At 63.8% G+C, this 12,852-nt stretch overlaps 1 protein-coding gene across 1 annotated transcript in view; it reads right to left on the bottom strand.

Moving 5' to 3' along the window:
* Positions 1-1,088: 1,088 nt before the first annotated feature.
* The window catches only part of PTPN23 (protein tyrosine phosphatase non-receptor type 23), a 44,854-nt gene continuing 33,090 nt past the window's right edge, over positions 1,089-12,852 (bottom strand). Inside the window, exons 15-25 of the mRNA XM_084620437.1 lie at positions 12,240-12,385; positions 11,596-11,904; positions 10,384-10,538; positions 9,811-9,962; positions 8,972-9,151; positions 6,047-8,423; positions 5,237-5,421; positions 4,722-4,826; positions 4,148-4,286; positions 3,884-3,997; positions 1,089-3,663 (exon numbers count right to left, since the gene is read on the bottom strand). Coding sequence (XP_084476563.1) covers positions 3,109-3,663; positions 3,884-3,997; positions 4,148-4,286; positions 4,722-4,826; positions 5,237-5,421; positions 6,047-8,423; positions 8,972-9,151; positions 9,811-9,962; positions 10,384-10,538; positions 11,596-11,904; positions 12,240-12,385 — 4,417 coding nt within the window. The 3' untranslated portion in view covers positions 1,089-3,108. The remainder of the gene's footprint in view (positions 3,664-3,883; positions 3,998-4,147; positions 4,287-4,721; positions 4,827-5,236; positions 5,422-6,046; positions 8,424-8,971; positions 9,152-9,810; positions 9,963-10,383; positions 10,539-11,595; positions 11,905-12,239; positions 12,386-12,852) is intronic.

Below are 12,852 nucleotides of genomic sequence, written 5' to 3'. Positions count from 1 at the left end.
CTGACCGAGCCCAGGTTTTGTAATCACACCTGCTAAGGGAGCTGGTCCATGCCCCTAGTCAGCTTTGTTGTGCTGGCCCCTTTTGAATGCTACTGGATCTGAGCTGTGGCAACCAGCGCGGCACCCAGGATTCAAGGGGTAGGCGTACCACGGAGTTATAGTGGGGTAGTATATTGTCTGGCTTTATTAGCTCTTTCCACATTGTTCTCCAAGAACGATCCCTGCTGACACCACCGGCCTTTTCTGGAGCGGTAACGGCTGATTTAGAGCCCATCTGTTCCAGCCATCGTTGGGACTGTTTGCCGATGTGCACTACTTTGCCTCTATCAGCGTGGAATTTCAGCTGCCATTTTGTCACCCAGGCCCATGCCACCAATTTGTAACGCTCCTGCCAGCTTTGGACTTTAGCTTGAATAATCTTGTATCCACTGCAAATTTTGCCACCTCACTGGGCGCCCCCCTTTTCCAGTTCTTGTTGAATACGCTGACGAGCCCCTGCTATTTACCACACACCTGCTAGCCCTGCAGAAAACACAGTCACGCCGGTGTGAGCCGGACGGCTCTGGTGCACCCCAACCAGATGCTTTACCTAGTTCCCACCACGTCTATCTGGGCAAGTGGGGCTGGATGGGGGCTAAGTACCTCGCGTGAACCATGAGCAGGAAATAAGGGCGCTGGGATTCCAATCCCCAGAGGCTCTCCCCTCAGCACGGCAGCTCTGGGAGACCCAAGACCCAGCTGCAGGACTGCACTGCACATGGACTAGACCCATTGCTTCAGTCCGTCTGCAGCTGAGCTCTGGGGAGTGGGTGATTTAGCACTTCCGAAAGCCTGCCAGCCCCCCAGCAGGCTGCTCCCAGAACAAGCCCAGCACACGCTGTGGCAGCTTCCCTGCCAGGTCCCTGGGGGAAGGCCCGGGAAAGGTGAGCTCAGACTCCAGCCCCATTGGGCTAGAAAAGCTCACACAGGCAGTCCAACAGGAAAGGGGGGAGGGGTTCCATGCCACAGCCATTTCCCAGCTTGGCCATGGCACAGGATTCCCCCACCCCCCATCTCCAGCAGGGTTTAAGTCAGGTCCACAACGCCCCTGCGGCCCAGAGCAAATCATCCATTTATTGGAGTAGCAAAGAGCTGAAAAAGTCAGTTCTAATTACAGAGTCAGATCAGAACATGGAGACGGACAATGTTACATTTGTACAAAAGCAGAGGAACCGAGCGCGCCAGCGGGGGCCGTGCGCCGTGGCCATTTCTGCCCAGGCCGCCGGAGGCAGGGCCCAGCGCTGAAGCCTGGGGGGGCTGTACAGTATGAAATTCAGGCCAGACGCAGGGGGAAACTACTTACCGAAGCAATCGAGGTCCCACCCCAACCCCCGCAGCAATGGGTGCTCCCAGGGCTTGCTAAGGACATGGCTGACCAGGTCTCCTGCTTCTGTCAGCCCCACAGCTTAACACAGAACAAGCCCTTCTCCCCAGGCAGCAGCGGGCCACCCGCTCCTAGGCCCAGGAGAGGCCAACCCAGCGGCTGGGATGTTGCCTGCCCCCCCGAGACAGTCACTGGCTCTGTAGGACAGCCCCAGGGGGTGGACACTGACTCCACTTCCATGCACGGCCTGCGCCCCTCCACGCCCAGCGGCTGGAGAGCTCGGGGAGAGGTGCAGAGAATCAAAGCGACTGCAGACACAAGGAACGACCCATCACCGCTCTACTGTACTCTCTCCTCCCCCTGGGACAGGGGCCTTGGGGCTTTTCACCCTCCCCAGCCCTGCTGCCAGCAAATCAAGCCCCCTGGAACACGGGGCCCTGCTGAGTAAGCCTGCCTCAGCCGCCCACCCCAAGCCCAGGGCTTGTGCCACCCCGGCTGGGGTTACCCGGCTCTAGGTGCCCTCGACCTGCAGGTTACCCCAGGCTGAGAGCGCAAGGCCCAGCCCCTGCTCTCGCTGTACCAACCCCCTGCAGTTGTCCGACCAGGCCAGGCGACAGGCCCCAGCTCAGCTCAGGCCGAGGGGGCACCCCAGGCACCCAGTCCCAGGAGAAGCACTGAGGGAGGGGTCACCGCATGGTTCGGGCAGGGCTGGCAGCGGTGCCCGGGGCCAGCTGGGCACACGCAGTGCCGTAAGCACAGCCGCCAGCAGCTGCCCCCAGCCGTGCGGTGCTGGGCAGGGGCATTAAGGCTTTAGGCTGGTCCAGGGGGTTTCAAGGCCCCCCAGACACTAAAACCCTCATGTAAACTGCTGCCACATGGGAGGGAGGGGGGGAAGGGAGAGAACGACTGAGGCCAAGGGGGGCTGGAATTGCTCACTCTTCCCCAGCGCCGGAGCAAGAAGGGAGGGGGGCAATTGGGCCCCGTGAGGGGCAGGGAGCCACGCTGCAGCCAGCGAGCCGGGTGTGTCTCCAGGCAGGCGCCTGGGACAGCTTTAGGGCTTCACCACGGCCACCCCTCAGCACTTGCCCTCCCTGCCAAAGGCTGCCCCAGGACCCGTGGGGGTGGGGGCTTCCCGGGGGGCTCTCAGCCAGCAGCCCTCCATGGGGGCTCCTGCAGGAGCTTCCAAGGGCTGCGAGCTGAGGGGTCCTGCCTGGAGAGCGGCCAGCGTTCTCCACGCCGCAGGGGCGGAGGCTCCTTCCCCTGGGGGCTGTGAACGGAAGAGCCGGGGGTATTGCAGGGCCCCCCCCAAACCCCCAGGCAGGAGCAGCAGCAAGGGGGCCTTCTCTCTCTGCTGGACCAAGGCCAGGTCTCCGCCAGGAGGTGCTTGGGGACAAGCAGCAGCCCTGGCTTAGGCCGCAGAACAGCTGGGCTGGAGGGGCTGGGAAGGGAAGGGAAGGCTGGCTCTCCATGCTGCGGGGGTCACCCTGGGCTAGCTGCCGGGGGGCCCAGGCAGTGAGTGTGGCACAGGCTTGTAGTGCTGTGTGCGCATTTCGCAGCCCTCCCAGAAGCCCAGGACTGAGTGGGGACAAGGGCTGTGGTCCAACACCCCAGATTCCAGCCACCACACTGGGGGGGCTCCCCCCAGTCCTCTTAGGGGCAACAGAAGGGGCATGCTGGCATGGCCAGGGAGGGGCTGTGCGTGCCATGTCCCCAGAGCCGAGCCAGGCCAGGCCCGGCCCCCTGGCTCAGGTTTTATTGAGTGTCCACAGTGGGTCCAGCATGCTGAGGGGGTCGTCGCTAGGCCGGGGCCCCCGCAGCCCCTCCCCATTCTGGGGCTGCAGGAAGCTCTGCTTGCTCATCCGTGGCTTGCCCTTCAGGGAGCTGTCCAAGGAGAAGGCCTCAGGGGTCAGCGACGCCAGGAGCTCCAGCGAGGAAGAGGAAGGAGCCAGGCTTGTGGCTGAAGGCTCCCTGCTGGGTCTCTCCTCTACATGGTTGCTGCTTTCGGCTTCAGGGAGTGGCACAGGCATGGTGGGGGCGGAGTGGGCAGGGGGCAGCTCAGCACTGGTTGGGGGTACGGGCTCCGTCAGGCTGGGCTGGGCGACACTGTCGGGTGCTGCAGGAACCGCCCCTGGGCTCACAGCTTCGGGCGCTGCTGCTGGCTCGGGCAGCTGCCAGTTTGGGGGAGGCTCCGGGCTGCCACCAGGGGGCTTGATGCTCAGCTTGGCGATAGTGGCCTGGATGGAGCTGATGGGCATGTCCCCGCCCAGCACCAGGTCCTGCGGGTCCTGATGCAGGTACAGCTGGAAGAGAAGTGAGAAGGTGGGCCCAGGCACTTCCTTCAGACAGGCCCAGCCCACCACCCGCCGCCCCTGCCCCACTCCTCTCAGCATGGATCAGCCGCCAGAGCCAGCCCCGGAGCCATAGCAGAGGCTGCTGAGCCTGGCGCCAGACAAGCGGAGCCTGCAGGGGGGGTGTCTCCAGAGCCCCGCTCTGCCACCGCCTGGGAGCGCGGGTACCCACCTTCTGGGTGGCACTGCTGGGGGCTTTGCTGGGGGCCGGCGTGGTGACCCCGTGTCTCTGCAGCACCTGCTCAGCGTGCTTGAGGACAGCTTCATAGCAGAACTTGAGATGCAGCTGGAAGAGAAGCAGCCGGCGAGGGCCCTTGAGCCAAAAGCTGACGAAGGCCCAGGCGCCAGGAACTGCCAGAGCCGACTCTGCCCTTCGAAGTGCGTCAGGGCACTGCCGTGCCCACTGCCTGGCCCCCCCGCCCTCCCAGCTCGTTACCTTCTCCTGCAGCATATGCTTCCTCTGCTGGCGCATCCTCTTCACCAGCCGGGCCAGGTCGGGGATGCTGTTCCCGGCCTCCACCTCCTGCACGGCCGCGTACATCAGGCAGAAGGCGCCGGTGCGCCCCACCCCGGAGCTGGTGGGAAGAGAGCGCCCAGGGGCCATGACCGGGGACCCTGCCGAAGCCCAGGCAAGCCGGAAGTCCCTGGCCCCTTACCCAGCACTGCATCGTGGGTAGAGGGTCCCTCTCCCCAGGGGCCAGGGGCTCTGGGAGTCCTCTGCCCCGCACAGCAGGGCTGCAGTCTGGCTTGGGAACTCCTGGGGAAAGGGCCAGCCCTGCGGTCTCCCAGCAACGCGCTAGCTTTCTACGCTGGGCTCCTCCTCTGGCCCGGGAGGGAGGCTTGCTCCAAATGGGCAGGGTGCCCGCCCTGCTCCCATGCCCCGGCAGGAGGGGAGACCTGGTGCCCGCGCGGGTCGCTGCTTTGGGCCTTACGCTGGGCCAGGCAGCTGCAGCGACTGGCTCGCTAGCTGGGGCTGGGCGGCGAACCCGGCCCCGGGAGGGCTGCCTTACCTGCAGTGGACCACGATGGGGGTGTGCAGGGGGCGCTGGTGTAGATAGTGCCCGTGTACGTCCTGGATGAACCGCAGCAGGGTCCCCTTGCTGTCGGGCAGGCCCCTGCAGGAGGAAGGGGGGAGCTGCTGGCGAGTGGGCGAGGACCTGCCGTGCCCAGTGCCAAGCCATGCGGGGGAGGGCTTCCACCCCCAGCCTGGGAGGTGCCACGCGTCTCCCGGTGGCACAGGGCCTGATTTCCCCTCCCCCCTAGGGGCCTGGTAGGGCATAGGGTGCCGCTGGTGAGGAGATCTCCCCTCAGTGCCACCACACAGGGCCCTGGGGGGCACCAGCTGGGCTCCCAGGGCTCCACAGCCAGGCTGGGAGGGAACAGAAGCTCTGCCCTAAGAGAGCGCCTGCAGCCCAGCCCAGCCCCCCGGGGTGGGAAGTTCTGATCCAGTCGGCTGGGTTCTTCCCCCAGGGCCCTGACCCCCTTCTCCAGCCCCCCAGACAGGCCCCCGCCCCACGGCACATACAGCTCTGGCCAGGCCGTGAACTGCAGGTGGATGACAGTGCGCTTCAGGCTCTGGTCGCGGAACTGGAGGGTGATCATCCTCTCCACGTGCGTCGGGGCGACCTTCAGGCTGGTGAGCACCAAGGTGATGGGGCCCTGCACCATGGGCTGGCCCCGCTCCAGCGGGAAGTACCGCACCACCTTCTGCTGCGGGGCGAGAGACCGGGCTCAGCACGCGGCGAACAGAGCCCAGGAGCACAACACAAGGAGTGGAGCCCTGTCCCCCAGCCCAGAGCCACCCCCCCACCTCCTGGCCCCAGCCCAGAACAACGCCAGGGCCTGAGCCACTGGCCCCGCCCCCCCGGCCCCAGCCCAGAACACAACTCCTGCCCCAGGCTCCGGGGCACAGACCAACGAACTGCTCAGAGGAACTGGCAACGCAGAGGGCCCACCAGCAGGCTCCATGCCAACACCCAGCCAGAACTGGCCAGGAGCTCAGCTTTCAAGTGAGACCGTCCCTACCTTGGCTGGCACCCTGGCTGGCCGGAAGGACCTCCAGAAGTCATCAAGCCCACCCCACCATGCTGAGGCAGGACCAAGTAAACCTGGACCATCCCTGCCGGGGACCCACCACCTCCCTGGGAAGCCTGATCCAGAGTGTAACGACCCTGTTCGTTCAAAAGCTTTCTTTAAGACCCAGCCTACAGCTCCCTTGTCTCAAGCAAGTGGGCACAGAGAACTATTGATCACCGTCCACTTTACCCCCCTGCCCCCCTTCATGGAAGCTGCCAGGTGAGAATGTCCTGCCCTGAGGAGCTCCTGGAGATCCTACCTTCTCTAGTTCCTGCTCCGAGACCAGCATGACTAGGAGGGAGACCTTCTGTTCGTAGATCATCAGCCAAAAGTCAGAGGCCGTCCCCACCAACGGGGCCTGGGTGGCGATGATGGTGGGGCAGTAGGAGGACAGGTCCTCCACCTTGCTGGCATTGATGTAGTCGTCCTTGCCAGACTGCAGAACGATGCGGTTCTTGTCGTAGGGCATGATGTCCTGGTGGCGGTTTTTCATGGAGTAGCAGCGGGCGATGGCGATGGACAGCTGCCGGGCATCCCTCTCCTGGGCATCCTGGAGCTCCTTCCAGATGCCATCCAGCTCGGGGACGCTCCCAGGGACAGGCCTCTCCAGACTGGCCACCACGCCTCGGAACCGATCCAGCTCGGAAAGCAGCCTCATGATATGCTCAGGCTTCTCGTACGGGTCGTTCTCGATTAGCTGAACGGCCTTGGGTTTCTGCCCCTCCTTGGCATCTGCCTTGGTGGGCTGCAGCAGCGGCTGGTTCACCGCCGTCTTGGAGCCCCCGTGCTGGCTCTCGGGGCTTGAAGACAGGAGATCATCTGTGGAAGAGCTCTGCCGGTGGAACTGGACCTCAGCAGGGCCCTGTGCCAGCGGGGCCGCACCGGGGGTGAGTGATGGGGGGGGTCGCTGTGGCAGGGAAGGGGCGCCAGGCACAGAGGAAGGCAAGATGGCTGGAGGCTGGATAGCTAGGGATGGCTGGGGGGATGGCGCCGGTGAAGGGATGGCAGGACCCGGGACAATAACGCCGCCTTGCATCTGGCTCAGAACAGGACTGGGGGAAGATGGGACATGGTGAGGGCCGGACTGACTCGAAGACGGGGGCTGGGGACCAGCCAGTGGCATGGCGGAGCCAGGCGGCATCTGGTTTGTAGGGGGCCCTGGATGGCAGGCAGAAGGGGCAGGACAGTAGGGCATTGCAGAGACCACTTGAGCTGAGGAGCCGGCTGGCATGGGCTGCATGCCTGCCAGCGAGGGGTGAGGGTGGAGCTGCTGAGCCGGGGCCAGCATAGCGGCTGGGAGGCTTTGAGCCCGTGGGGGAGGCCCGCGGGGCATAGCTGCAGGGAAGGAGTGAGGGGGGTTGTCCTGAGAAGGAAGCGGATAGAGCTGTGTTCTCAGCTGGCCATGGATCTGGGCAGGGCTGGGAGGCTGGGGAGAAACGTGCGCCAGCCCCGAATGCTGGCCAGGGAACTGGGCCGGGAACTGGGCCTGCGGCTGGTACATGGGCAGGGGCTGGACCTGGGCCTGAGGCAGGTATTGCTGCTGTTGGAAGCTCGGAGGGGGCGGCCCCGCTGGGAATGGGGGCTGGGGCTGCTGGCCGAATGGCTGGACGCCGCCTTGGGTGTAGGGGAACTGGGCAGGCAGGCCGAGGAAGCCGCCCTGAGGAGGGAGCCCTGGCGGCTGGTTGGTGAGCCGCGGGGGCATGGGCCCGCCCACGGCCCTGGGCGCAGTGTAGCTGGAAATGGGCGCCTGGATGCTGTCGACAGTTGTGGTGGCCGGGCGGACCCCAAGGGGGTGAGGAGGGCCGTCGCTGCCTCCTGGGGCCTGGCCACTGAACCGGGGGGGCTGGGGTGGGCCCATGGCTGTGGGGAGGCCGCCTGGCAGAGCCCCACAGGAGGAGACAGGCTGCCCCATCCTGTAGGTGGCATTGGGGGCAATAGGAGCTGGAGCAGAGCCAGGCATGGGCACATGCTGGGGGGAGGATCTCTGGGGAGGCACCTGGGTGCCTGCGTAGCCGGGCTGAATGGGGGCAGGGGCGGGGCTGGGGTGCCCAGGGCCTCTCCTCAGGGTGCCAGCCGGGTAGAGCTGAGGGCTGGGCGACGGGGCAGAACTTGGAGGTCTGTGGGGCTGCATCGCCTGGGATGGCAGCACAGGGGGCCCGCTGTAGGTCTGCGGGGGGAAGGGGCCTTGCAGAGGGCTCCCAGGGGCACCTTGCGGGGGGGTCGCCAGCCTGCCGGGGAAGTAGTGTCCCGGCAGAGGCGCCAAAGCACTGAACTGAGCAGGGTTAAAGGGAATGCCAGGCTGGGCTGCCATTGGCCGCTGTAGCGGAGCGTTGGCTGTCCGGGCGCCGGCCGGAAAAGCCTCCGGGCCTGGGGGCCTCACGCCACCGCTGCTGAAGGCCGGGTTGATGGAGAAGGCAGCCATGGCGTCCGCAGGCAGCCTGGTGAGATGCGCTGCCAGCACGTCGGGGGGCAAGCTCCGGAGCTCTTCCGGCAGGTCGGCCAGCGAGAGGGAGCCCAGCTGCTGCAGGTCTGCCCCGTCCAGACTGGCTGCGAGGTCCAGGTCCCGCTCAGAGGCCTTCTTCTGCAGGGCCGGTTTGGGAGCAGTGGGCCTTGGAGGTGGCTTCTTTTTCATTTCTCTGCCAAAGCAAGAGCAGGCACGTGAGGAAAACCCAGCTCCCTGGCGCCGGTGCCTTGAACGGAGAGGCTTTGCGCTCCCTGACCCACCAGCCCAGCTCTAAGGGCCGGCGTCATGGGCGCTGGCAGAAGGTACCTCCAGCCTCTCCTGCAGGGACCCCCCGTGGGAGCGGGGAGGGGAGAGGGGTTTGGGCTCTATTGCTGAGTCAGCCAACAGCAGTGGTGGATTCTGCACCCTTGACACCCAGCTGCGGCCCTAAGGAATGGGCTGAGGCTTCCATCCTGCACGTCCGATTTCATCCCCAGGCGCCGTCGTGTCGCTGTTGGGGCTCTCTTGTGCCACTCGGTCTCTGCACCGCTCCTAGTCACCCTCCCATGCTAGGGGACTTGGGGGAGCCTGAAACACCCCAACGTTCGGGTTCTCAGCGCTACGGCATGCCCAGCCCCCCCACAGAGAAACATGAACATGGCGAACGAGCTGACCACTGCAGACACAAGGAGTAGCAGAACCCACCCCGCAAGGTGGGCCGGATGTGGGGCAGTGACCTACCTTTCCAGGACCTGCTGCCGGCTTGCTTCAGATGTTTGGCAGGCCACTCGGGCCTTCTCCAGGAGCTTGGCTGCTTTGCTCTCCAGATCCGCATAGAAATCTTTCCCTTCCTGAGACTTCTTCATCAGGTCTTCATAAGCTTCATAGGAGGCCACCAGTGTCTGCAGCGTGGTGTTCCACCTGGGAGAGTCAATGCAGGGTATGCAGTGGGGGGCGATATTAACAGAGCAGTCCTGGAAACCTGGGTGATTGTGGGGGTGGGGGTTGAGAGCAAGGCTCACTGGCCTCTATGCGCCCCACCCCTGAAGTTGGTTTGTTTACACCCCAGCCATGGCACCAGCACATTCCAAATCAGGGACCCGGCCCATGGGGGGCCCAGGTTTCCTCTCCTCCACTGACAGCCCCGGGGGACCACTCCTCTGGTTTATAGCTGAACCAGCCTCAAAGCAGTCAGTCAAACACTAGGGCCTGCAGGGGGGCAGCCTATGGGCGCCTTGGGGTTAGCGCCATGGGGCACGGCAGGCAAAGTCAGCAGCAAGCACCACAGGCCCAGCTGGGATGTGGATCTCTGCACAAGAAGAGCGGAGGGGCTGGCGAGGCCCGCAGACCCCACCCCTCTGGCCGCGCCAGCCAAGAGGTGCTGGGGCACACAGAGTGAGCGGCTGGCTTCGGGCTAGCGGGGGGGTATTCCCCACCGGAGACCGGGAGATGGCAGACCCTGGCCGAGGGCTGGGCTCGTTTTACACAGCACAGGGCCAGCGCTGCACGCGAGGAGCGGACTCTGCTGCAGCGACCGCCACTGCCCCCTGCGGGCGACGCCATGCTTCCCGCCCACTCACTTGTGCTCCACCTCAGCCAGGACCTTCCGCACTGCCGCATACTTGACATTGGCGTCCGTCAAGGCCTTCAGGACGTTCTCCTGGGCCGCCAGGTTCTGCTCCAGATACACCTTGATCTGGTCGTACTTCTTCAGCTGCTCGTCGAAGAGCTTCTGTCAGGGGCGAGAGGAGCACGCTAGGGTCAGCGGGAGAGCCGGGCTGAGTGCGAGGCTGGGGAGCTCAGCGGGGAACCCCACAAGCTGAGTGCGGGGAGGGCTGGGGCCAACTGAGAGCGGCAGGAAGCGGCCGCGATAGGAGCAGGATACCTAGCAGGGCGGAGCAAGGCCCTTTGTATGACTGGGGGGACCGCAGTCGCCACCATCAGCTCTGACCAGAGATACTAGCGCACTAGGAGTGCGGAGAGCAGCGGAAATGGCCCAGGAGATCACTCCTCTCCAAAGGGGATGTGACCACGGCCAGCAGGCAGGGACAGGGAGGAACAGCGAGGGGGGGAGGGGGAGTCTGTTTGGAACGTAACAGGCTCAGCTCAGTCCCAGGCGAGGCAGCAGCTCGGCACTCTGCCCCGGGCCTCACCCTCATCTCCGAGTGGTCGGTCGTCACTAAGGAGGTGGTGATGTCGTCCTTCTGGATCATCTCACGGAGCTGCTGCTCCAAGGACATCCGCTGGTCCTTCATCTCCTGCACTTTGGACAGGATCCGCTTCAAGTTCTGCAGCACCTGCTTGTCGTCTGAGGGAGGAAGGAGAAAGCCATCACCACCTGGGGGCGCTCCCCAAGCCACTGAGGAGCCTGCTCTGTACAGGCTCCATACTGTGGTCACCCAGCTCACCTAGCTACAGCCACCCCCCGGGAAAACGATCCCTCGGACAGGCAGGTACCGCTCCTGTTGGTGCCAGTGGAACCTGACCCCCTGCTCCAGGGCTAAATTTGGCCCTTGCTCAAGACACGCTGTGGGTCCAGAAGCCAAGCGGGCCTCCTGCCTCCTACAGCCCCCCCAGGAAGTCTCCAGCTGACATTCAGAGGACTGGCGATGGAGAGGCACCACCGAACCCAGCCTGCTCACCCAGCCCTGAAGCAAGACAGGATGAGCAAGCTGCTGGCGTCAGATCAGACTCCGCCCCGGGGAGCAGCTCCGGGGTCTCAGCCAGAGCAAGGGTGTGACATTAGCTGGAGGCATTCTGCCCTTTACACTCCACCCATCACCCACAGATCTGATCCTCTGCCCTGTCACTATTAATCTAAGCCATGCAGCAGGCAGCATGCCATGCTCAGCAGTGCTAATTGGCCAGTTAATACTAGGCCCCTGCAACCATTTAACCGAGTTGCCTGGAGGTTCTCGCAGCACTGCAAGTCTCAGCTGTCTCTCTAGCCACCTGGGAGCTGGGGTGCATCTGTCTGTCTGTGTTCCAGAGCTCGGAGCCTCGGTAGGTCAGAAATTTCACCTGGAGTCTAGACCCAACCTGCCTCCTGATCCAGCCTGTGTCCCCCATCACTAGCTCTTTATCTGACCCCACAGGCTGGGAACCAGCAGAGCACTGCAGAGGGACCCAGCTGGAGCCCAAAGCATGGGAGGGACAAGGCCAAGAGGGAAGGCACTGGCTTGGGGCCCACAGCAGGAGCAGATTCATTCTTCTGGGGCAGCGAGAGACAGGGAAGACCAAGGAAGGAGAATAGCCTGGATCTCAGCATTAATGCCTCCAGGCCAGCGAGCCGGCACAGCTCAGCCCCAGCCAGAGCTCTCCGAGGGAGGGGCGAGGCTCGGGGTGCCATGGCGCTGGGTGCTCACCTTCCGTCAAGGCCGGCGCAGGCAAGGCAGTCCGCACCTGCTCCAAGGGCCCGCTCAGCAGTCGCAGGTTGCTGATGTGCAGGTTCATGGCTTTGTGCAGCTCCGTGTTGGTGAAACTGGCCTTCTCGTGCACCTCCATGTACTTGGCCCACTCTTTGCTGACCTCAGCCAGCCCCGGGGAAGGGCTAGGAGGAGAACCCGGCTTGCCAAGCAACTCCTGCAGCTTCTGGTCCTGCAGCTCATCATCATCCAGGAGGTCCCTGATCTCCTTCAGAGAGGCCTCCACGTCGGTGAAGACTCCCGAAAGCACTGGAGGGGCAGAGACCCAGAGGCATTAGGACACTGGAGGTGTTTCCAGCAAGGCTGGGCAAGGCCCCGGAGAACGACTGGAGACTGAGCCGGCTCCACCTAGGGCCCAGTGCTAGGACAGGTGCAGCGAATGGCCTCGTTTGTCCCAGTGAAATTAGCGAGCTTCACCAGCATACCGGGGGAGGCAGAGGCAGAGACAGGAGGTGGCTTGTCAATCAGGGCAGGGAATAGAGCCCAGGAGTCAGATCCCCAGCCTCCAGGAAGACCCCTTTGCCATGACTCACTGGCCTTTCCTCCGTTGCGGATTCCCCCAGACACACGCCATCGGATCTTACCCTGCATGGACTGAACCAGGTTCTTCACTGTGTCTGGCCGCACACTGAGTGCGGCGCATTTCTCCATCAGGATGGGGGGAATGTGGTTGTACATTTCCAGGTTATCCACCGTCTCAGGGTCCAGCTGCATGGAGTCCATGAACTGGCTGTAGACAGAAAGCAGAGCCCTCTGAGCAGCAGGAGAACCCTTCCCAGACACAGCCCTGGGGATGGGAGCATTTGCAGACGCTGGAGCCAGTTTCTTGGCAGTGGGATCATGGTTCTCAGAAATGAGAAACTGGAAGGATCCCAAAGGGCTTTACAGAACGCACACCCATGGTCACCTCCGCCAGCACGGAAACACAGCCACCTCTGGGGAGGAGCACGACAGCACACACTGCATGACACAGTGCAGGACAGGAAGTGAAGGTGAGCACCACACAGACAAACAAAACTACAGGGTGAATCCAGGGAGACAAAATGTAATAACCCAAATTGGAACCGGGCCTGAACCCAGGGTTAATACCCTAGCTATTGGGAATGGGCCATGGGAACTGTGGGGTCCACCAGTGCCTTGGTTTCCAGATCTTCCCAAAGGAGAGCTCCAGCAGCACAGCGCCCTCTAGGGCACTGG

The sequence above is a fragment of the Lepidochelys olivacea genome, assembly GCF_965140295.1.
Source record: "Lepidochelys olivacea isolate rLepOli2 genome assembly, chromosome: 2".
Lineage (NCBI taxonomy): Eukaryota > Metazoa > Chordata > Testudines > Cheloniidae > Lepidochelys > Lepidochelys olivacea.
Note: the sequence above shows the minus strand (reverse complement) of the source record. Positions and strands in the feature narration are given on the sequence as shown.